This window comes from Melanotaenia boesemani, chromosome 14, assembly GCF_017639745.1.
Source record: "Melanotaenia boesemani isolate fMelBoe1 chromosome 14, fMelBoe1.pri, whole genome shotgun sequence".
NCBI lineage: Eukaryota > Metazoa > Chordata > Actinopteri > Atheriniformes > Melanotaeniidae > Melanotaenia > Melanotaenia boesemani.
This window is the reverse complement of record NC_055695.1, coordinates 23088650-23112072: the sequence shown is the minus strand read 5'-3', so window position 1 is coordinate 23112072 and position 23423 is coordinate 23088650. Positions and strand designations below refer to the sequence as shown.

Sequence of the window (23423 nt, the reverse complement as noted above, 5' to 3'; positions counted from 1 at the left end):
CAATGGCCAACAGGTTAAGCTGAAGATTTCATGTTGACAGTTTAACTGATATTCCACTTGCAGAGTGGAAGGGGGAGAGGGAAAAGAAAAAACACCCCTGCGCCACAGTTAATCCATCTAAATTTAGTAAAATACAGTTGGAAGTCTTTTGCTCATCTGTACCCTTTAAACATAAATGGCATTGCCTGGGTTGATCAAAGATGGGAAGCATCTAAGTTGAGCAGTTTCTGCAATATTGCAACTGGAACACACATGGTTCATAAGTTCAGTGATGTTTGCAGTTTGACAAACTGAATTTCAAGACACTTGTTCAAAATATGAGATCTGATCAGTAATCCTTCATAGCCATTTGAAATAAAGAGCATTACTGCCATCTAGTGGCTAGTCACCATGTCAAGGCAAAATTATAAAGTTTTATTTGTTACCAAAAAGTATAAACATACAAAAAACACTCAAACACCTAAACACACTGTCAATATGACACATTAAACAGTAGGGCAAGAGTCTCCAGCAATGGTCACTGGAGCATTATCCTAGAAAGGACGATAAAAAAAAAAAAAAAAAAAAAAAAAAAAAAAAAAAAAAAAGGACAGTCAAGTTGATGCTACTTATTTGTTGCCACAATTTAATAAAGCTGCTATTCATCTCACTGTGTTCACATCTTCAATGACAATGTCCTCCCCTGGGACCTCAAGATCACTTTCTGTGCCGTTGTGGGAGGTGTATTCTTCACTTGCTGTCTCTATGGTGCTAGGCTGAGGAGAGAGAAGGAAAGGTGACCAATTTTGCCACTAGGTCAGGCTTTAGGGCATCTGCAACATATCTGGTTCTTGAAATCATTCCAGGAATGAAGCTGAATTAATGTTACCTTTAGCAGTCCTTTGATACACTTACAGCAAAGATTCAGTGATAGTTTGTTCCATTATAATTTTAGATAAGGAACCCAGTTTCACTCAGATGGCACAGATAATGTAGAAGGGATAGTGGAAAATTGTTGTTCCACTTTCTTTGTAGTCCATTTCAATTCTCTTACTTTAATACTTCAGTTGCACCTTGCTGTAATGTTTTAAGTAACTTCAGGTTCTCTTTTACATGAAGTGTAAGAAAAAAAAAAATGTCTTGCCTTAAATGCATAAAAGGGTGAGGACTTATGCCTGCATGTTTTTGTTTTGTTTTTTTTTTTTTGTTTTTTTTTAAACTAAGTGATCTCTTGGAGACTAGCGATGCCAACGTATGTGGCGTTTGACATATTCCAAGCCCATCATAACAAAAAGACTAATCCAGCACTAACCTCATAGTCAGGATCTTCCTCTGACCCTTCATCTGCAAGCTCCTGAGAAAGTGCCTCCACCCAAGTCTGATGCTCCTCCTCATCCTCCAGCTCATCTTGTTTACGCTTGCTGCCCTTTCCATATGGTTTAGTGGGAGATACACTAATTTCTGTGGGTAGAGACAGTTAAAGACTCAACAGTACTTCAACCAGTTTAATACAGATCTCAAAATCTGGATCCATTACACGTGCAATGATCATTTGAGTAATGCTTAATATCAGGCAGGCAGAGGCATTTAACCAACATGTGCAGCTTAGTTACAATACCTGGAGACAGGGACAGTCCAATCCTGCTGGACACCGGGTAGCCGAGGGCGCCCTGCGCCCAGCGAGGCAGGACGGACAGCAGCAGCCGGGTGACCCGGTAGAGACGCTTGCGACCGGTGAGGCTGTGGCGAGCAGGGCTGGAAGCCGCCGGATTGGGGAGGACTCTCTCCTGGGGCTCCCGGAAGCCCAGCACCCACCGAAACCCGCGGTAGGCCCGTACCTGTAAATGTAAGCCATATTAGGGCCGCCCCTCAAATGAACTCCACCTTAGCTGGTTTCTGTTACGTACCACGAGGCTAAAAGGCCAGAACAGCCCGCGCAGAAAGAAGCGAAACGGGCCGTCTCTCCTCACAACTCTGTCCTAAAAAGGGGGCGATAAAGACAGTGAAAATACTACATAAAAATATTTTTTTGTTGTTCATGGAAGCCATATTTTAAAGCAGCTAGCTGGAAGCTTCACAAGTCGTCCATCCTCCATTACCTCGACGTTTTCCGCTCGCTCCTGGTCCACTACATCTCTGCAGACTTCAGAAGTCATCGTGGTGCGGGCCAAATCCTGAACCTAACGGAGATCGACGAGGAAGGAGAGGACCTGACGACTATAGTACGTGGAGGTTTTACTGAGTGAAATGTACCTTGCAGTGCTCTGTAGCCAATCAGCAGAAACTAACACACCTGGAGCATTCAACGCCAACCAATTAAAAATTCCTGCTAATTAACTTACTTCAAGCCAAAAGGGCTCCTGTGACGATCTGAAGTGCTGAAAAATTGCTTAATCTATTTCATGTATTTCTAATAGGTGGAATAATAATAATCTATTTCTAACCATCTGTTTCAAATTTAACTTGGTCTGTGTTTTACTGCATAAAAATGAACAATGTGAGCATGATTTGACTATTTTCTAACATTTTTGTTCAAAACATTGACAAAAGTTAAATAATAAACTAATTATATTCTTACTGATTATGGGTGATGATATGCAATCAGAATACTTTACATCTGTTGTAATAAATATTTTAATCTTCATCTTTCACTTCATCTTTAAGATAATTTCAACTTAGAAACTTTATAAGTTTGTTTACTTATAGATGACATATCATTGAAAGAAAAAGCCTGGTTATGCAAATATCCCAACCATCTAAATACTTTTGACTCCTCAAATTCCTACAAACATTAGGATTTGGCTTCTATAATAAAATATATAATAATATAATAAAAACAGGACAACTTCTACAACAGAATAATGATCTAAGCATGCCTCAAAGTTCAGAGTGGACTACCTCAAGAGGCAAAAGTTTATGTAAAGGTTATGTAGTGATCCTCAAAACATCATAAAAAATTTCTTGCTTGTGTTGTTCTTACTCTCAAATGTAAGTTGCTTTGGATAAAAGTGTCTGCTAAATGACTGTAGAATAGAATAGAATAAATCCGTGGACAGAAGAACAGTGCGTGCAACAAATTACTCAAAACTGACTGTACAGCCAAAAATAAGTGTTATTGAGCAGTGCTGTTTTTACTAAGCAGTGCTGGCCATAATCAGATTTCTTTGTCGTCTTTTACACAGCAACTCCACAATGCATGAAAAATCACTCTGAAACTTATTATTCTTAAGAAGGGAAATGGTTCCTCTGCTTTAACGTCAGACCGTTGCGCCAGCTTGTTGCCACAGACTATGAGCTGCATGGAGATGCTGTTGTTGTTCTGGCTGCTCCTTTGCATGTGAAGAGCTTCAGAAGAGCAGCCCATTATTGTACTTCCTTACTAGACAAGCTCTCTAATTGGTAACCGTTTCCGGCGACGCTTTCTGTCACATTTCCATATCCTTTGATGCATTTGAAGGAGGACGACATGTGGCAAGTAGAAAAGCATAAAAGCAGCTTTCTCACCCTTCTTCTAGTTAAACTCCAATTAAGTCAGCAGAAGACGTTTAAAAATGGACAAGTATCCAGTGACTCGAACGTTCAGCTTTGGGGCAATGTCCAGTGGAACCAAAGCTTTGGAGGATTTCTCCACAGCCCGCAGACACAGCAGTGCAGGGATCAGGGCTATTTTGTGGGCTACCAGCAGTGCAAAGTCTTTTGGATGTTCTACAGACTCCCAAACAAGCCGTGAGAACATTTTTCCAAACATCCTGACACCTGACAGCATCCCACAGTTCACCATACCAAGTCTGTCTGTTCAGACAAGTTTGAGATCGCTGGACAAGGAGATGGAGGGCAATGATCCAGAGCCAGAAGGAGACTTGAAGAATTTAAAAACAGAGCCAGAGTCACCTTTTTCTCCGGCTTGTGCTGCCATCTCATCATCTTCATCATCTTCTTGCTCCAGTTTGATTCTGTCAGACCGCAGAGCCGAACGGAGTGTTTCAGACCCTTTAACCAAGAGGAGATCTCTCCTTCAGAGGGAGGTGCACTGTCCCCGCTCCTGTAAAGATGCTCAACACTGCCTGGATCCCGTGAGTAGAGCTGCCTTCTCCCTGCCACACCTCACCAAAGTCACCACACCGTATGGCTTCATCACCTTAAGCCAGAGCCCCCAGATGGCAAGCGAGGAGGCACTTCTCTGCCAAGCTGGACTGCGCTGTTTAAACAGCGATGACAAGGCTTCATGCAAAACTACAGGGACAAACACAGAAGTCATCAAAAGTAAATGCTCCCACCCGTCATCAGCTAAGAAGAAAATATCCAAAGACTCAGCTGACTCCCAGTCTAAAGGAGGATTCGTGAGAGGAGAGTCTCAGGCTTACTTTAACACCCCAGCCTCAGTTTCATCCTCTTCTACACCAAAACACCCAGATAAGCTTAAACGACGCTTCTATCACATTATAAAGAAACACTTTATGTAACGCTGTAAAACTGTCAATGAAAACTGTTTAAAGTGGTTTAAATTATGCATTCATTCATCTAAAAAAGGTATTAATTTACATGAATGTTCTTATGAAATAAACATTTTTCTGATATATCTGTGAAATCGTGAAAAATGTACTTGTTGAAAATATGGTGAGATTTATGTTTGGTTCTGAAATATCTAAATTATATTTCATGATTCTAAAAGTCTGCTTCCTTCACATCATTCTAGTTTCCTCAATCAGTCAAATAGATGTGCTTTTTAGCATATTAAGAGGCTCCTTAATGTTAGTTGCATCTTTGTAGGTGGTGTCCTTACTTCACCCACACACTGAAATTTAGTGGGTAAATATCAGTGTGACGCAGAGTGTTTGGCCTTCAGCAGTAGCTGAGTGCTTCAACACAAGAACAGAATAATCTAAATTTATAATCACTCACCATGTTGTTTGTTTACATGCATGACGTAATTTCTCTTTAATGCTTTAAGGCAAATTAGGGCTTCAGCTTTGATTAAATTCAGTCTCTCTGAAATCTTTACAAAAGCAGAAGCACGCTTACTGAATAATTGGAGGAAAAACAATGAGTTTGTAATTATGAGAGTGCACACAGAGAGCTGTAATATATTCAGTTATAGAAAAATACAACTCATTGTCTAATATCAGCATTGGGGTGCTCCAAAAACTGCAGCCTTGGCGGTGCCCATGGAGTTTAATCCACCCTGGCTGTTACTATAAATGGCTTATTGTAGACAGTTTTGCCAAATGAAAGTACATCATCTTTTAATCTTAATATTTTACATAATAAAAGCTCATCTTAGGTGAATAAGGAAATACAGCACACTCCACGTTGGAATAGCAGTGCCTTCAGCACCAGCAACCTCAAATACTTCTTTTTTTACCATGTTATCAGTTTCTCACACCATTTTGTTCCAGTCCTCTTTAAAATATTACTTCACTTTATCAAGGTTTGCAGATATTCATTTATGGAAAACAGAAATACAGTTTCAGCAAAAGGGGTACGGAGGAGTACATTTATGTCCCCTAAGTTACAATCAGGGCTCATAACTGGATCTCAGGGTAATCCTGTGTGCTTTTTTGAGGGCCTGGAAGGTACATTTGTGTTTCCAAGTGGTAATTATGTTGTTTCTTTTAAATGTGTTTTTGTACAATATGATGATTTGTGTTGGGGAATACAGAAAGAGAAAAAAAATAGTAAATAATGACAGTGCTTTTTACTCCAAGTTTTCCATTTTCATTCATTTAAAAACTCAAAAATGAAGCACCAAAAGATCCTCACAAACTATTTTTGAGCAGCCCACATACTAACAAGAATTATAAATCATTTCTTTCTTTGTGAGTTTGTAAAACGGAAACTCCAGAAATGGTTAAACATGCTTCATACATGGATTTGAAGGCTTTACAGTTTCCTTTCTACATTTCAGCAAATGGTGATAGTTGTGTAGTATTGAGGAAAACATATTCAATTTGACTATACTATAATATAACACAGTTCATTATGAACTTGTTTCACATCATCCTTATTTGTTTTGGGTTGGATGCAGCTCAGGAGGAAGAAAAGCCATCTGCTGGTCAGAAGGTTGCTAGTTTGAGCTAAGGTTTTCACAACATGGAGAAGTGTCTTTGGGCAAGGCACAGAATTCCACATTGTCTCTTCACTGACATGCAAATTTCTGTATTGTAGAGAAAAAAAATTCTTTTGGCCTGTGGAGGGAGACATTTTTCTGCTTCTAAAGTATGGTCCCCAACTCACTGTGATGTCCATTACTGGACAACAACTGGACTCCAAATTGTTTGGAGATGATTTATAACCCTTGCCAACAGGGTGGATTCTGTAAAATATAACTGATGCCTTTCCTCGTTGGTATTTTGTTAACAAGCATCTAAACTTTTCATCAGCTGATCAATCAACAGCAACAACTACATACTCCCCGGGGCGCAGAAAAGGGGGGGTAAAGGAGAAGGATTCTAGGGGCCCATGTTTGACAGAAGGGCCCTCAATGCAAGATTATCTAATACTCAATGAGAAACTTAGAGTCGCGCAAACATTTTAGTTACAATGCATTGGGATCACTAAGTTTATTTGTTTTGGAGACATTTAAGAACACCCACCCCCTCTATATTTACCTTAAATGGTTCAGTCCACCTGCTCCTTTAGCTGCGGAGCAGCGAAACAGAGAGTGGATGGTAAGACGACAGGATGCCTCAAAAATCTAGAAGTTTAAAAAGAAAAGAAAAAAGCTGAGATTGGAGAGAGAACAGAGGGGTTGACAGTACATCACCCAGTTCTTTCAGAGGCAAGGTGGGTCAGTTTGTTGTCTCTTCTAAACTTTGTTAATATAAGTTAGTTCACTTTGCTCCCCATATTAGCTCATGTTTCTGAAGAAAAGTCTGGATTTTATTCATGTTACTGTTGTTTTAGTCAAATGATCAACACAGGCAAGCAAGCTGGTCTGCCAGACCCCCCTCCCCGCCCCACCAGAACTTGTCCAGGTAGTTGATTATTGTGGAGAAAAACATTATATAATAGAAAAAATCGTTCTGAATTAATAATAGTAAATAAAAAATTGTTTGTATTTATTTTAGACCAATTTGAATGGTTATGAAAATCCTCGACTATCACTGTAATGTAGGTTAGGTAAGTAGTTTGGGGTTCATCCTCCTGCTTTGCAGTAGGAACAGAGCAAATTTCTAGTGCGAGCAGACTGGGTGACTGCTTTCAATCCAGAGAAATATTTAAATTTTCTAGATATCAGAAGATTAACTAGCAACAACCATATAGCATCATATATGTTTTCCCCCACTAATCTAATGAGTCAACAGCCTGTGAGTCTACAGATCTGGAGATAAATTAGACTTGCATGTGTTGCTACATGAGGGAGACAATGACATGGAATCAATTTTCCTTGACATTTTTGGTGAAATCTGCAATACACACACACTCAATCAAAAAACTGACAAACAGCACGAGTGAACGTAGCTGCAGCTTCAACACCGCTGTAACTTTTGGGAATTAAAAACTTAATAAAGAGGGACCAGTATAAGACCAGCAAAATGCAGCGTCTATTGCTGGATCCACCATATTCACAGTGGACAGTGGAGCTGCCGTACCACACGGTGATGCAGCTGGTCAGGATGGAGTCAACCACACAGCTGTAGAAGTTTCTGAGGATCTTTGGTGACATGCCGAACTTCCTCAGCCTCCTCAGGAAGTACAGCTGCAGCTCTCTTCATCAGCTGTGTGGTGTTGAGTGTCCAAATGAGGTCCTCGCTGATGTATTTAATGTATTTAAAGCTGCGGATAAGCAGTGGCTGGTGAGGGTTCCTCTCCTTCCTCATGTCTACTACCATCTCCTCTGTCTTGTTCGTGTTGAGGGTGAGGTTGTTGTCCTCACACCATGACACCAGAGAGGTCACCTCCCTCCTGTAGGCTGCTTCGTTCCCAACAGTGATGTGTCCTATCACAGCAGTGTCGTCTGCAAACTTCAGGATGGCGTCAGTCACAGAGGATGGGGTGTAGTCCCAGGGAAAACAGTTTGTGGGTGAGCTTGTGGAGGATGATCGTATTGAATGCCAAGCTGTAGTCAATAAAGAGCATCCTGATGTAGGAGTCTTTATTCTCGAAGTGTGAGAGGGAGATGTGCAGGGCTGCAGCAATAGCGTCTGAGGTGGACCTGTTGGACCGGTAGGCATACTGCAGGGGGTCCAGTGTGTCTGGTAGGCAGCTCTGAATGTGGGTCAGCCCCACTCTCTTGAAGCACTTTGTAATGATTGGAGTGAGTGCTAATGGCCTTTAGTCATTCAGGCAGCTGGGGGGGGGGGGGGGGTCTTTTTGGGGAGGGGAACAATGATAGTGGTCTTAAAGCAAGATGGAACAGTTCTCTGGGCTGTCCAGCTTCTCTCTGTACTCCCTCTTGGTTGCTCTGGTGGCCTTTCTCAGTCCATACTTTGCAGCTTTATTCTCAGTCTCATTGCCAGATGTAAATGCAGTGGAGCGAGCAAGCAGTATATGATGTACCTGACTGTTCATCCAGGGCTTCTGGTTGGAGAACTTCCTGACTTGTATGGTGGGCACAATGTTATCCACATAAGTGCTGATGTACCCAGTCACATAGTCAGTGTAGTCCTGTTCACTGACAGAAGAGTCCTTCAGAGTGGCTGCATCTTTAAACACACCCCAGTCTGTAGTAGCAAAACAGTCCTGTAGTGTGCCCTCAGTCTCAGGTGTCCAGAGCTTAACCTGTGTGGTGACTGGATTTGATTGAGTCTTTATCTGTATGCCGGGTACAGGGACAAAGAGATGTGGTCCGAATGTCAGAATAAATTATTTTAATTGTTTTTCTACCATGACAGCAGAACATAAAGCTTTTAATATTTGTATCTTGATCAGAAAACCGTTCACTTCTGAAATTGTCCCATAAGATGGAAACTTACTGTCAGTAAAAATAAGTGTCAAAAGTTGGACACGTACTAATTCATGTTGAACGAATTGATGTGTCCAAACTTTTAACTGGTGCTGTATATTTAACCACTGACATGCTATAATATTGTTTTTGTGTTGTATCCAGATTGCAACAAAGTGAACTGAAACAAGTGATTGAACTCTGAGATAATAAACACTGAAGAAACTGAAAGCTGTTAGAATTTTGTGGTCTGAAATGTTTTATATAATGCTTCCTTCTAAATAAAAGGGTTAGAATGAATAAGGCATTTAGAATTAAGATGGCCAATTCATAGACAATGTTGGCTTCTGGCAATGTTATGATCCATGTCATGTTCCTCATTGTGCAGATTAAAATAAAGACCAAGATGGATGTGGACCTGGGACCAAAGAAGTACAACAAAATCACAACCAAGAAGGACATTGGGGCATCAAATCAAATCATTTAGCAATTGGTAGTTGACTGGACAAGACTGGCTCTTCCATCAGAGAGAGCAGATTTGAACACCACTGCAAAGACAAAATGCCTGCACAAATACAGTGACTTTTCCTGTTGAACACATACACAGAGTTTAATGATGTCATGACAGGAGCAATCACAATAGGTACACAACACGAGCACAACACTACCTGACATCTTCATCTACTCGTAAGCAAAACAAAACTGCGAACTTGTTCTTTCAGTCACTACCCACAGCCTGTGACCATAGGTGAGGGAAATACTTAAACTCCTCCACTTGGGGCAGGACCTCATTTTTGACCTGGAGAAAACACTCCACCCTTTTCTGGCTGAGGACCATGGTCTCGGATTTGGAGGTGCTGGTTCTCATCCCAGCTGCTTCACACTGGGCCACCAATCGCATGGCTGAAGATCATGGCCTAATGAAGCCAACAGAATCACATCATCTGCAAAAAGCAGAGACCCAGTCCTGAGGCCACCAAACCAGGTCCCCTCAACACCTCGGCTGCGCCTAGAAATTCTGGCCATAAAAGTTATGAACAGAATCAGTGATAAAGGGTGTCCTTGGTGGAGTCCAACCCTCACTGGAGTAAATGGACTTATAGCACTTTTCCAGCCAGCGCTTTACACTACCTGTCACACTCACCCATTCACACACAGGCACATCAGGAGGCAATGTGGGGTGTCTTGCCCAAGACACTTCATCATGTAGTCAGGAAAAGTCTGGAATCAACCCACCGACCTTATGGTTGTAAGACAACTGCTCTTCCTCCTACAGCCGCCCATGAGAGTTAATAAGATAGTTCTTGTTCAGAGTGAAGTTTTTAAGGCCAAAGCGCAACAGAAATGAGGAATTGAGAACCAAATGCAGGACTGGCAAAGCAGGACACAAAACAGGCAGGAATCAAAGGTTAAATGAAAGAAACAAGGCTATAAATTAAAACAACAAAATAAAAGAAACGTTAGTTCATAAACAAACCCAGTTAACTGAAAATTATAACCAAAAGAAAAATCATCATGGTAAAAAGTAAAGCTCCAACAACACACAGCCAACGTAACTTCTCATTTAAAATGCGTTTTTTTGTAGAATACCCATAGAATGGGATACTGTGTGTCATAAAGAAGACAAAAGCTCTTTCAACATCTGGGTCTTGTTGAAACAAGCGAAATTTCAAATTTTTCTTGCCGCTAAACCGCCGCTGTAGATCATACACAACGTTCTTGTAAACTACTTTGATCTTCTTCATGTCTGGGTCAAATCTTTCATCCAGTCCTCCCAGCGTCTTCATAATGATTCTCTGTATAAATTGCAGTTGCTGATCTTCTATTCGTGTTTTGAAATATTCACAACTGTCCAGAATTTTTGTAGTGAGAGCAGTAACAAACAGACGGAGCTTATGGCTGTGATTTTGCCTAATATATTCGAACTCTGGGAAATCGTCCTTTGGCATTTTCTTGGTTTCTCAATCGAGCACAGCTTAAGTTTTCTCCGTCTTGACAAAGTAAAATGAAGGTAATTATGTAGAACACAGAACACTCCACAAAGGAATAAACGTTTCTTTTGATTGAATGCGTTGCCATGACTTCAGATGACATCATGGCAACACATGTTTGGGTTGGTTACAAACACACTATTTTGGTTAATAATATATATATTAGATATTGATATTGATATATGTACAAAGTGCCCTGTTTTTGTTATTTATTTTGTACATTTGCAATAAAAGTTTGGTGTCAGCTGATAATGTTTGCATAATTTAAAGCAATATATCGCCTCCACTTGCAGTTTGCCAAATACAACTTACTCTCACCAGAGCAGAAATATTAAACCTGCTGCAATAAAGTGTTTTATTAATGATCATGTGTAAATCCATTCATACATTAAAACTAAATACTAATTCAATGGGAAAATTGGTAATGTTGTTAGGAACTTTTTGTTATTTCCATATAATGACGATTAATGAGGACGAAAGGACGATTAACAAATAGAGTTAGTATGCATGTCCTGATTGCAGTAAGGCTGCTGAAGAAACATTTAGCTAAAAACATTCTGGTGTTATGCAGATTGTGTCAAGTGTTGGTCATTACGTTCAGCAGTGTGTGCAACTTTCTTTGCACAGTCAGCTCTATGGGCTGTAGGACCACAGCACAGAACCAGCTTTCCAGCTTGTTCAAGTGTGTTTGAATTACTGTTTGTGATACTGCTGCCCCAACAAATAGCGGCAATGGAAATTGGACTCTCCACACCAGATTTATTGAGTACATGCAGTATCTTAACATCCAAACTAACGTCTGACCATTAAGTGCACCACTCAAACTAACCTGAGCCTAAAAATCTGAATCTTCACATGTTGAATTGTCCCTTTTTTAAATTGTTCAGAGCAGCTTAAATATCTTTACATATTTTATGCATCTGAAACACAGCTCTCCAAGGCTGATTTCAGTGTAGACTAACAGTGGATGTACCAAGTTCAACAATGGCTTAGTGAGCATTGGTTGCTTTCCTCGATAAGGTAATGTATGAATGGATGTCCTCAGTAAAAAAAAAAAAAAAAAAAAAAAAACCTTGACTTTTAAAACATTATGATTCATAAAACCTCCAAATTGAAAGAGTGTACTCAGTTACTTATTGTTTCCTTAAAGTAAGTCAAAGCCAGAAACTGGTCAGGTGTGTTGTTCCTTTTTTAATCCAAAGGAAATCAGATATTTATATTTTCTGATGTATGAAATCAATTAAATTAACTGCATTTTTAAGTGTAATCAGGAGTATATTTTCAGCAGGGATGATGCAATATAACATCTTGTGTAAAGCAGGCGACTCGGTGCAATCACCCGAAGTGTACACCCACCAGTTTCTGTTTTCGGATGGAAGTGGAAATTCAGAAGAAGTTATTACTCCAGAAAACAGAAAACTACTTTGATTCAACACTGAAATGCTGCAAGCTCAGTACAATGTAGATTTAATCCTTTATTTTTGCAGGCTTATAATCAACGTCATGTTTACATCTTTCAGACAGATTTTCAATAAAATTGTGACCGTTGCTGTATGAATATAACAGCGAGACAAGAGCCTTTTAACCTGGAGGATGCATGAGTCATACTTGAATGAAAGCACTCCAGCAGCTCAAGAATACATTCTTAAGTGGCATGAAAGCGCACGTAATTAATGTATTCAGTTATTACATCATCATATAATAAGGAGGATGGATGGAAGTTTTTTATGGTATCACACAGGTGTCGTATCTATCGGGAAATAAAACTTGGCTCTTAAAGTCACTTATTTCCAAGTCTTCCATCTTTTTCACACTGCAAGTCTTTGGCACCACTTTGTGAGACATTATCCAAAATATTGATACAGGCTGTTATTATACTGATATTCAGGATATTAACTAAATAAATCTATACCAGCATGGCCTAAGGGTAAACTATATTTGGACGGTTTTAACGTTGATAATAGTGGTTTTCAGTGAAATGACTCGATAACAAATCAATTGATCTCTGACAAAACAAGCAGGAAATATGTGGAGTTAAAAAAACCGTCATTAACTGTTTCTTCAGTCTTCTTCTTCAGTCCAGTTCTACCACTATGGCTACACTTCATTCAGGAGGTATTTAGTTCAGATACTTTAACTTAACCTACAAGCTAAAGCTTTTACAAGTGAGAACTTTGTGTTGAGAATACCAGGGCGAATGTAAATGAACTGCACCTGGAAAAGAGACAGAAACGAGAACAAAATGAAGAGGCTGTGCTGTAACTGCTCTTCCTCATTCTGTCAAGTTGAGGTTAAGGCTCAGACAAGAGTTTTTGCCCTCAGAACAGACACAACTCTTCCGGTGCCAACCTCAAGCTCAGACAGAAAACGATCAAAGCAAAACATTAGCAGAACAAACTTGAGAAGACTTGCTTTAAAGCTCGTGACGACACAGATGATAGTGAGAGGCAGAGAAGATGTGACAGAGGGTGTGACTGACACATTTGGGAAGTGTTTCAGAGAGACGCTGAGATAGATATATAAGCTTCATAGAGTATATTCAGTGGCAGTAGTGAGGTGAGTGTGAGTTGGAGGAGCAGGTTAGGTTTAGCTTTGTGGACTCCCTGATGGCATCTGTTTCCAGCTGCAGAGGAGAGGAGCAGCCACCAGCTCTGCCTGTCAAACAACGCAAGTATGACAAACAAAATATTCATTGATCTCTCTCAAATCTTCATTAGGTTTTATTTTAGTCATAAAACTCTTGAAGCCTAATTTAATAAATACGGATTTTGTACGTTTTTATTAACAACATATTCTATGCAATTCTGTGCATTCATGCAGGCATTCCAGCATGGACTGTGACAGTTTTACTCCCAGTCCTTTTGACCACAAGCTTCACAACTTTGCATACAACGAAGTCTTCACTGAACCCACCGACTGTCATGCAACTCAGTGCCCCATTCACCAGTCCTACGGTAAGTGATGAGGTTTAAATGCAGAATAGTTCTTGCATTAATCAAATGTAAATAAACGTAGTTTTTGACAAATTAGTTCAGTGGTGTGCTAATTTACTGCATAAGCTGCTCTTCATGACTGACGTGACAAGCTATAACTTGTGGTTCATCCCTCTCAGTTCGTATTTCAGTTCGTGAGAACTAAAGAGAGGAAGTAACCCTTTGAAACTCTTACTTTCAGCTAAATGTGTGTGATCTTTAAACAGGGTATAATGGCTTGCAGGATATTAAGTCTGACAAACAGTTGTGCTATAGAAACTAACATCCTCTGATGTTTTGTAAATTGTAAATAAAAACTGAATGCAATTATCTGCAAATCATCCAAATCTTATATTCAATTTAGACTCGAAGAAATGCAACATATGTTTAAAATGTGTTGTCTGAAGGTCGATCAATTCAGTTCCTGGACTCTCCCACTGTGCAGAATATGTTTGGTATTATTTTGCTGAAATAAACAAGGGATTCCTAAAAAGGCCAGTTTTGTAATGCTAAACATTTTTCCTTGTCAACGCAGTTTTTCAGAGTTTTGTTGCTATTAACTTTATCAGTTGTTGCTTATTCATCTAGACTGTTGCCTGATCGTTGTGTGCTGTTACTGCATTCCTCAGATCCTTCAAGACACCAGATGCGATTTTTTTCTGATGGTAACCCACCACCTGTGCCGAAGAAGAGGCTGGTTCGCACCCACTCCTTCCCCGGTATCATACCCCTTTCACCTTCTCCTAGGTCTCCCCTTTCTCCTCTGCAAAAACACCCTCAGAACTTTGACAACCCCCTCTACATGATGGCACCAATACCTGATGCTTATTTCCATGAGGAGACAGAAGACATAAACCCACCCAGAGAGAGTCCTGCCCCTTTATTATCTTTCTCCCAGCTGTCATTTGACACCCCAGATGAACATCTGCCTTTCCTCTTTAGTAACTTTGTCGACCAGCAAGTTGTTTCTCAGGGAATTCAGCATCGCCACCTACTCTTTCTCAGAAGCATGGCACAGAGCATGGAAGACCGATGCATGCTACAGGGAGTTGCCACAGAGAGGGACGTCAGCTCATATCATCCTCAGGATTTCCTGCTGTGTGAGAGCAGCAAGCCAAAGCAGATTGGAGACAAGATTTATTACAGCCTGTACAGCCCTAATTTTCCAAAGAGGGAGCTTGGTTTAAGGGTAATGCTACATCTCTGTTATTTTATTCTGCATTATTTAAAACATGTTCCATACACAATGTTATGATTTGGTGTGATAATATCACTTAAAGCTACATCGTCGTGGTCTGCTAAATAATGTGGCATGCATGTTGCACAAAGCACTGGGTAACACAAGCATGATCTTTATCGTTTGCAAATGTTCCACTAAGTTGTGCCACTAAAAACACTTCCTCCTCACTGTTAAGAGGTCCCACAGCTGCAATGCAACATCTCTTTTTTTCACTTGCAGCATTTATATTTGCAGGGTGACATAGTCAGTATAGTTTTACATGTTTTTCTTCTTTTTGCTGTGCAGGTCCACAAACAGACCAACGAGGCTTCATCTCGCACCAAACACCAGCCATTGCATGCCAATTTGCAACATATTCTTGCATATTTTCAACCTACCGACTTCCTGGAAAACAGTGCCACCACACTGCAAGCTCCCACAGCACCGTCCTGTCCTTCAACGTCAGACTGCTCTCCTTATACTCCTGCTGGAAGCAGCACTGAGAACGCCCCAGATGCTCCCAACATAAGCCCTCCCACAGTTCAGTCTTTCCTTCAGAGTGGACATTGTGTGAGCATTGAGCGAGACCTGCCACATGCAACTCTACAGGACTTTGTGCAGCAGAGCCGCTGGCTGCAGAGCAACGAGTGTTTGGATTATGATCGACAGGTGTGTGTTCTGTTGCTGCAGATCTTAATGGGCTCTCACCATCTGTACAATAACAGTGCTGCTGCAGTTGAGCTCAGACCTCAGGATGTTTTTCTAGTGTGGCCCAGCTGGGAGAGAGAAAACGGAGAAAACACACTGAAACGAGATGCTTCTGAAGGTTGGAGCAGCAGGCAGAAGGGGAAAATTGAGTGGGAAAAGATGGAGGAAAAAGAGCAGATCCAGGTGCTATGGAAGACTCACGGTTCTCCACGTGTAGTGCTAACCCCAAAGTCTTCCACACTTTCAGGGCTGCAGCTTCTGGCCTCCATCAAAATCCAGATTGAAGCCTTAATTCAACTTTTCTTGCAGCCGCAAGAGAGTCCAACATGTCTGGGTACAGTTCCACTTTTGTCCAAGTCCCCATACCGCAGGGGGCTTCTTCATTTGTCTTCTATGATTAAGAGTGAAAGCAGGCTCCAGATGACAGACATGGTGGCCATGCTTCAGGTGATCCTCTGGGGCCCACGAGTCCCTTTCTTGGATCACAGAGGCTCTTCAATCACTGCTGTGCATAGCTGGCTGACAATCAAACGAGCTCTACTGGTGATGAAGTTGGCAGAAAAGGGACTGATTCAGGATCAGTCTGCTCTGGATTGGGAGGACAGCATGTGTCTGCAGTATCTGTCATTTACAGACTCTGAAACAATTCAGAACGTGGTCACTCAGCTGTGGCGCACTGAACACTGACGTAAGTTTATAATCAAGCCAATCTGTTGAAAAATTAACTATCAGTAAAATTGGTTGTAAATATGAAGTAAAATTATTTAAATTCTCAACAGTTCTTATGTTTATATTGATGTGGAAACAGTTTTTTAAAAAATCACTTCTTGAAATGTAACTTTTTAAATCAGTTTTCAAATTTAAGTGAATAAATCTTTCATTTACAAACTTCTGTGTTTTGGTTATTTTATGTACCTTTTCAGTTTTACTCCACCTCATATGGGTTTGCTAAGTATATGGCTGAATTTTAAAAAGAACTGACATTGCTGTGGGACCTTGTAATCTTGACATTTCTGATCAACAGAAAAATCTTTTTTTTCCATTTCTGACATCTCATAGAAGATGTGCTGCTGCCTCTTGTAAGAATACTCATAATAAATCATGACAGACAGCCAAAGAAGGCCTCTGTATGCAGCAAAGGGAGCAAAGTTACATGACACAGTTAAGGACAGGTGAGCTGAAGTATGAAAGTGAGGTATGAACATCTTGCTTTCATGTACAAGCAAGCGTGTGCCTATGAAGCTGAAAGAGTATACCCTTATTCCCCCATCAGAATTTATGTCAAGACCAAAGAGAAACTTTGGGAAATCTTGGGATGGAACCAAATAAAGGTTATGCCACAGCACCCACACAATATTTTCCCCGTCAGATGCAATCATGCTCACTCCACTTAGAGTCACAAGTCCACAGAAGGCACCATCTAAGGTGACCATGTTTATTTAATACAGTTACAACATGCAGATTTCTACCAAGTGGAACAAATTAAAATCATGCACGTTTTAAAAAAAAAATCTAACAGGAGAATCAACTGAGAATTACTACGAAAATCTACCAACTTACATGAGCAAGATTTCAGAGTTTATCTTAAATATACTGTAGAGATTATCATAAGGAGGGTGAACAAGATGTCAACACATTACAAAGAGCAATACAGTGGTGAGGTGAAATTCCCAGATATTATGTGGGTATGTACTTTCATTTCTGGTATAGGTATTAACATTTTACCATAGTGCAACTGGCATTGAAACACAGCACGTGTTAAGTAAAACAACAGCCTCTCACAGGAGACCTCAACCACAATTAACTGAGATATTCATTTCCAAAATTGGTAAAGATATGTGGGTATGAACTAAAATAAGAACAACAAACATTTATCAACTGCTCAATGCAAATTTAATCATCATCAGAGGAGTCTCGCTCGATGCTGTAAGCCATGAAGAAAGCGTCAGGGCGGGAGGGGACGAGGGGATGACCCGGTCTCACAATCTCAAAGCCCAGGAAACTGAATGTACGCAGCAGGGATGCTGAGGAGAAAACATGGGAAGAGATGTTAAACTGAATTTCTTACCTTTATACAAACATTTCACCACACAACTTCTTTAAAGTTCCCCATCTCTACACACAACATCTCAAAATGGAGTACAATGCATTAAAGATTCAAGTACATAAATAATAAACCTAATAAAATCTTTAAATGCACAAAATTAGTCTTAACGCCGCACTGCTGTAAAGCGACTACACATCTATTCTTTTTTTCCTTTTTAAAAAAAAGCTGTTTTTCATGTGTAAAGCAGATCTAAAACACATTACAATGTGATGCCTGATGCTTCAGTTATTACTGCTTATACAGAGTATAAAACTTTGATGCACTTGTTACACTAAATGGGATATTACCAGAAATCTTTATCTTTATATAAAAACATACTAGAAAAATGTATGTTTCAGGTCAGAGGTCAGATATTTATTACAGCTATTAATTAAGTCAAAGTCTTCCTTTGAATGGCTTCAGTCTTAAGATGCAGTCAAAATGGGTTTGTGAAGAACTTTGCAGTGACCGAACTTCAGAAGGCTAAGAGATCAGTATCAATGATCATCTATATGGGTATGAATGTAAAATAAAAATATACCGTATATTTCACAGCAAACGTGGTTTGGTTAATAAGCAGAGAGGCAAGTTGGCAACAGGAATGTTTTAATCAAGAACCAGTGTTTGGCTGAAGCTTTGTGTCAGACAGACTCCTTGTAAAGCTAACTGCTATAGCTGACCGGATCAGTCTGTACACTCAGTTCTGGACAGTGCTAATAACACCAACACTGATAAGGAGCTTCAATTCAGGGGGGGAAAAAAACTTAAGTTTAATAAGTTAAAACTAAAACATGGCTCATTTTATAACAAAAAGTGCTTCACATTGGTTTTAATTTCTTTGATAGCTCAAATTGTTTGTGTGACAGTTTAAAAATCATTTATTAGCAGTTCATAAAACTCACAAAAAACCCCAAACATCTTACCTCTGTCGTCACGGTTCTTGTGAAAGCAGATGAACACGTGATCAGCCTGCAGCTGCTCTTCTGCAAATTCCAGCAAAAGTGCAAAACTGTGGGGAAAGAAACACAGCAAACAAAAAATGTTAATGTTTTATCTGAGCTGAGTATTGTTAATCATTTCAGTGGTCAAACATTTATCGCAATGCTCAAAAGATGTTTGTTCAAAACATTCCAACTCATAAATGCAGATCTTCATTTGTTATAGATTTATAGATCTTTATATTTTAATCTTTTTTCACAGCAGTTTTGTAAAAGAAAAACATCTATTTCCATTAACAAACAAGTTTTAGTTTGGTCCAGCTAATCTTAAGCAAAGGCTTAGAACAACAGAAGGGTCAGATTTAACTTTGGGATTTGGGAAAAATTCATTTATTTGTTTAAAACAAAACTAAAAACTTAAAATTTCCTTTCAAGTCACTTCCAAAAATATTTTCCTACCCGTCTTTGCTGCCTTCGGGCAACGCTCCAGGTGGGATTTCCACATAAAGGTTGCCCCCTTTCAGCGCAGCCCTCCAGATACAATGCTTGCCTTCAGAGCGACGGGGCTCAAAGAGCAAGAAACGCACTCTGCTGTTAGCAGGAGGATGCTCCTCAAGAACCAACAAATGAGCATCCTAGGAGGATACAAAAGAAAAACGTTGACATGAGAAAAATACATGTAGTTTACACACACACACACACAAAAAAAAACTGCTGTAATAAACAAATAAATAAAAACCCATATAGTTTTTCAACGTACAGAATAGAATAGCTTAGCTGAAAGATTGCGATCCCGCTGGTCATTCCCTCGCCCACCTGGGATCTTTAGGGGTGGGAGAGGGGCATCAGGAGCACCACAGAGGCCCCGGACACGGGTTACTGCAACAGCGGGAGCACCTCCTGGGACTGGAGATACTGGAGAAGAAAACAAATGCACATAAAGATGGAGCCATTATACGTGGAGGATTCACCAGACGTTCTGATACTGAAGGCAAACCAAGCTCTTCATAACCAGCAGGTTCATTATAGATTACACAACGAAGTGATTCACAACTGTAAAACATTTGCCAAACCTTACTGGGTCTATAAAGGCAACATACAAGGCTGGGGAATAATTAATCAACAACGGTCCCTTCTTTTAGACCCAGACGTGTCTGTACGCGTTTTGCTCATGATGAACTCGTTGACTTTAACACATGGAGCCTTTTACGACTTATATTAGACTACCACATCCTTGATAATTCATTAAAACATTTATTTGGAAATTTAGTGTAAGTCAGTCAAATACTGATACAAATACTGCTAGACTTTTTTTTGTCCATATCTAAAGATAATTTTTGTCCTCTGTGGAAAGTCTTCGATCATAACGGGAAGACACTGAACTTTGCAAAAAACTAAGATGTTTGTATATTTTCATTTCTTTGCAGTTACTCTACACAATTTCGGGACGCCTCAACTCTATATATGACAAATATTTTACACAGTATGACATTACTAGCAACAGACTGAATTATTTTCAATCAATCCATATTAATTTATGCCAGTTTCAAAGTACTCTTAACAATAAATTTTATCTATCTGCACATTTTACAGAAGTCCCTTTCAAATTATTATTTCACGCCTGATGTGCCTCCAGTGTGCATCGGTGTCAAAAGTGTGAAAGCATAAAGGCGGCATGGTGGGGCTCAAGGTTGAGCTACTGCTAATGTGCCTTCAAGTGTTCAAGGGAAGTAGTACCAGAGACCCAACAGTCCATGTGTGTCAGGGCAAATCATCATCGTGAAACTAACTAATCGAACCAACAATGCTGTCACTACTCAGCTAATTTTACATCAACTGGATGTGTGCACTGCCTGTTTGGCAAATACTAATGAGAATTTTTTTTCCACTGATAAAACAACAGAACTATTCTCTGAGCTTCAGTTGGGAACACATGCCGTTAAAAGCACCAGCGTGACACAAATGCTTTCAGACACAGAATATCTCTTGCGTAAATGCCACCAATGTGCTACAAGTGGAGCAGATGTGTGAGAAAACACGCAAGACGAAATGAGAAACAGTGTCATTCTTTAACTGTGTCAATATGCAATACCCATCTTAACCCCCATGGCAAAGCAGTGTAGACTTTAAACTAACAGTTAGTTAAATCTGATAAGCAGATTAATGGGAAAAGGGCCAATTGCCAACTTCAGATAAACACCTCATGCTTCCACTTGCTTCTTAAAACAGAGCGCGGGGTTTGCACATTCAGGCCCTGTTTTTTCTTGACAGAAATAGCTGTTCTGGTCACATGAGCGATGAGTCTTCAGCTCTTGTTTGTGTAAGAGCAACATTGCAGTGTCTGAATCTCTCACTCATCTCTAGGGGAACACCATTATGTAAAAATTATAAGGAGAACATTTTTCACAATGTCTACCACTGGAATATCATACCGTTTCATCTATATTATAAAACAAAAATTAAGATTGAACCAATATTAATAAAAATAATAATAATGTTATCCTCATGTACCTATTTGATAATAAATATCGTCTATAGTAAATCTATTACTGGTTTAAATATCCCCTGCAACAGCCCGATCCCAGCACAGTGGAAATTTCCTCAGACCTTCACGAGACAACAGAACCGCTGTCGTGTCGAAAAAAGCACCCCTGCCGTGAAACGCACCCCCACCCCCGTCAAGGAGCGCAGTAACAGCATCTCGCCTTACCAAAAGCCTGAACTAACCTGCTGCTAAAAAGAAAATATATCTATATATATTACACAGAAAAAAAATCAAACACCGATGCTTAAGTGGTTTGTATATGGTCACACAAAAATAATAAGACTAACAGGGACAGCTTGCTGCCAGAATATGCCCCCCCCCCCCCCCCCCCCCCCCCGTAAATCTGTCCCTGTTGGTCCAGGTTCTATTATTTCTGTGTGACCATATACAGACCATTTAAGCGTTTTTTCTGTGTAATATATATAAATATATATATATTTCTTTTTATCAGCAGGTTAGTTCTGGCTTCTGGTAAGGGTCATTGAGAGGGGGTGCATTTCACGGCAGGGGTGCTTTTGTCGGTACTACACCGCACAAACCGCCTCGATCAAATCATGTCGGGACATGATTTAACAACGCCCTTAAGCTGTGGCTCACTATTGACAACATGATTAATACTTTCATGCGTAAAACCTATACACAGTCCTAAACGTTTTACCCCGACGTTAACTTGTAAATGAACCATTTTCATAACCCACTGGCTGGTGAATTCAACGCGCAAATTAAACTGATGGACGTGACAAAGGTTACTTTCTATAAAGATTACCCAGTTGAAGAGCAAACTGGTTTATATAATACTTCGAGAAATTACACTACGTTTAAAAACTGGTTGGCACCTAAAATCCTAAAACCAAGGGGCTAAATTGGAAAAACAAAAACAAGCTACGAAGCCAAAGATTGTTAATGCAGCCATTATGTCGATGTTAGCAACAAGCTAAATTTAATACACGTAGATTATTGAAATCCAACAATTTAACAAGGATACCGTTAAACTCGGTAGAAACACAATACAATTATAAAAATTGTGTTAAAACCCGTTGACAAATGTGATAGACAAGTAGTTTTCATGGCAACGAAAAATGACAACATCCATGACATAACCTAGCCATTAGCTAAAGTTGGCATCGATATGGAGTAGTCAAAATAGGAAAGAAAAAATAATAATAATAATAATTTTCAGCCTATTTTATACTAAACCCATGTATTCTGTGTTCCATACTTTTAAAAAGTAACAGCAGATACGACTATTAACATATGCTAGCTAGCACCTCGGCATTTAGCTAACGCATTTCTGTGGCGTTTCACATATTGGCCTAAGAGTTAGCATAAGCTTGGCTAACGCGCATGAATATCACAACCCAGTGCTAACTGTCTATTTGCTAGAACTAGGTTCAATAAATGTTTACCATTTCGACACAGTGCTTCAAGTTAACGTGTATGAATTAGTTTTACAAAATGAGAAGGAATAAAAAGTGTATAAATGGGTGTCCTAGAAACGTCAGCTAGATTAAGTGTCGCTGTTATGTAAACAAAAAACTACGAATTGTTAGCCGTTTCGTGAAATACACTGTACAGCACGCATAGGCCGTGTATTTTAAACCTGGCTTTTCAAGTTGAGCTCAAACAGCCGAGAACTACATACCTGTCATTTTCAGGTTTATTACTGGACTGCTCAATAACAGGCATCTCGGTTAAGTTTCTCTCTTTTTCTCTAACAAAACAATGACTATTCAAAATCGTCTGTAGGTTAGATTTAACCATCCGGCCAGCGTCCGCACCAGCTGCTCGCTCTGTCCTCCTCACCGTCGCCTGATGACAGACTAAAAGCTGAGAGCTGCGGTATTTCAGAGAGGAGGGCCCTGCTCGTTGTGACGTTTACGCCTGAAACATGACGCAATCGCCAAGCCCCTTCAGATTATTATTATTATTATTATTATTATTATTATTATTATTATTATTATTATTATTATTATTATTATTATTATTATTATTATAATTACTGAAACAAAACATCCTGTTCAGATTTATAGAGAGCTAAGAAAGAAGTTGAAAACACTGCACAACTTACTGCACACTCCAGTCCATCACTTACCTAACTGGC

At 39.8% G+C, this 23423-nt stretch overlaps 3 protein-coding genes across 3 annotated transcripts; 1 reads left to right on the top strand and 2 right to left on the bottom strand.

The window, feature by feature from the left end:
- Nucleotides 1–393: 393 nt before the first annotated feature.
- Nucleotides 394–2220, bottom strand: org (oogenesis-related gene). Its single transcript, XM_042006649.1, has 6 exons — nucleotides 2079–2220; nucleotides 1887–1958; nucleotides 1598–1817; nucleotides 1292–1440; nucleotides 651–755; nucleotides 394–533 (listed from the first exon to the last, which is right to left on the bottom strand). Exons 1-6 carry the CDS (start codon nucleotides 2133–2135, stop codon nucleotides 486–488), a joined length of 651 nt encoding a protein of 216 aa, XP_041862583.1. The 5' UTR covers nucleotides 2136–2220; the 3' UTR covers nucleotides 394–485.
- A 10970-nt stretch (nucleotides 2221–13190) lies between these two features.
- On the top strand, nucleotides 13191–16632 carry peak3 (PEAK family member 3). The gene is made up of 4 exons (XM_042005415.1): nucleotides 13191–13525; nucleotides 13675–13808; nucleotides 14456–15015; nucleotides 15352–16632. Exons 1-4 carry the CDS (start codon nucleotides 13461–13463, stop codon nucleotides 16438–16440), a joined length of 1848 nt encoding a protein of 615 aa, XP_041861349.1. The 5' UTR covers nucleotides 13191–13460; the 3' UTR covers nucleotides 16441–16632.
- A 524-nt stretch (nucleotides 16633–17156) lies between these two features.
- Nucleotides 17157–23155, bottom strand: oaz1a (ornithine decarboxylase antizyme 1a). The gene is given in 6 exon segments (XM_042006563.1): nucleotides 17157–17777; nucleotides 18763–18848; nucleotides 19237–19412; nucleotides 19538–19624; nucleotides 19626–19692; nucleotides 22965–23155. Coding segments are annotated over 6 exon segments (666 nt in total). The 5' UTR covers nucleotides 23084–23155; the 3' UTR covers nucleotides 17157–17646.
- Nucleotides 23156–23423: the final 268 nt, after the last annotated feature.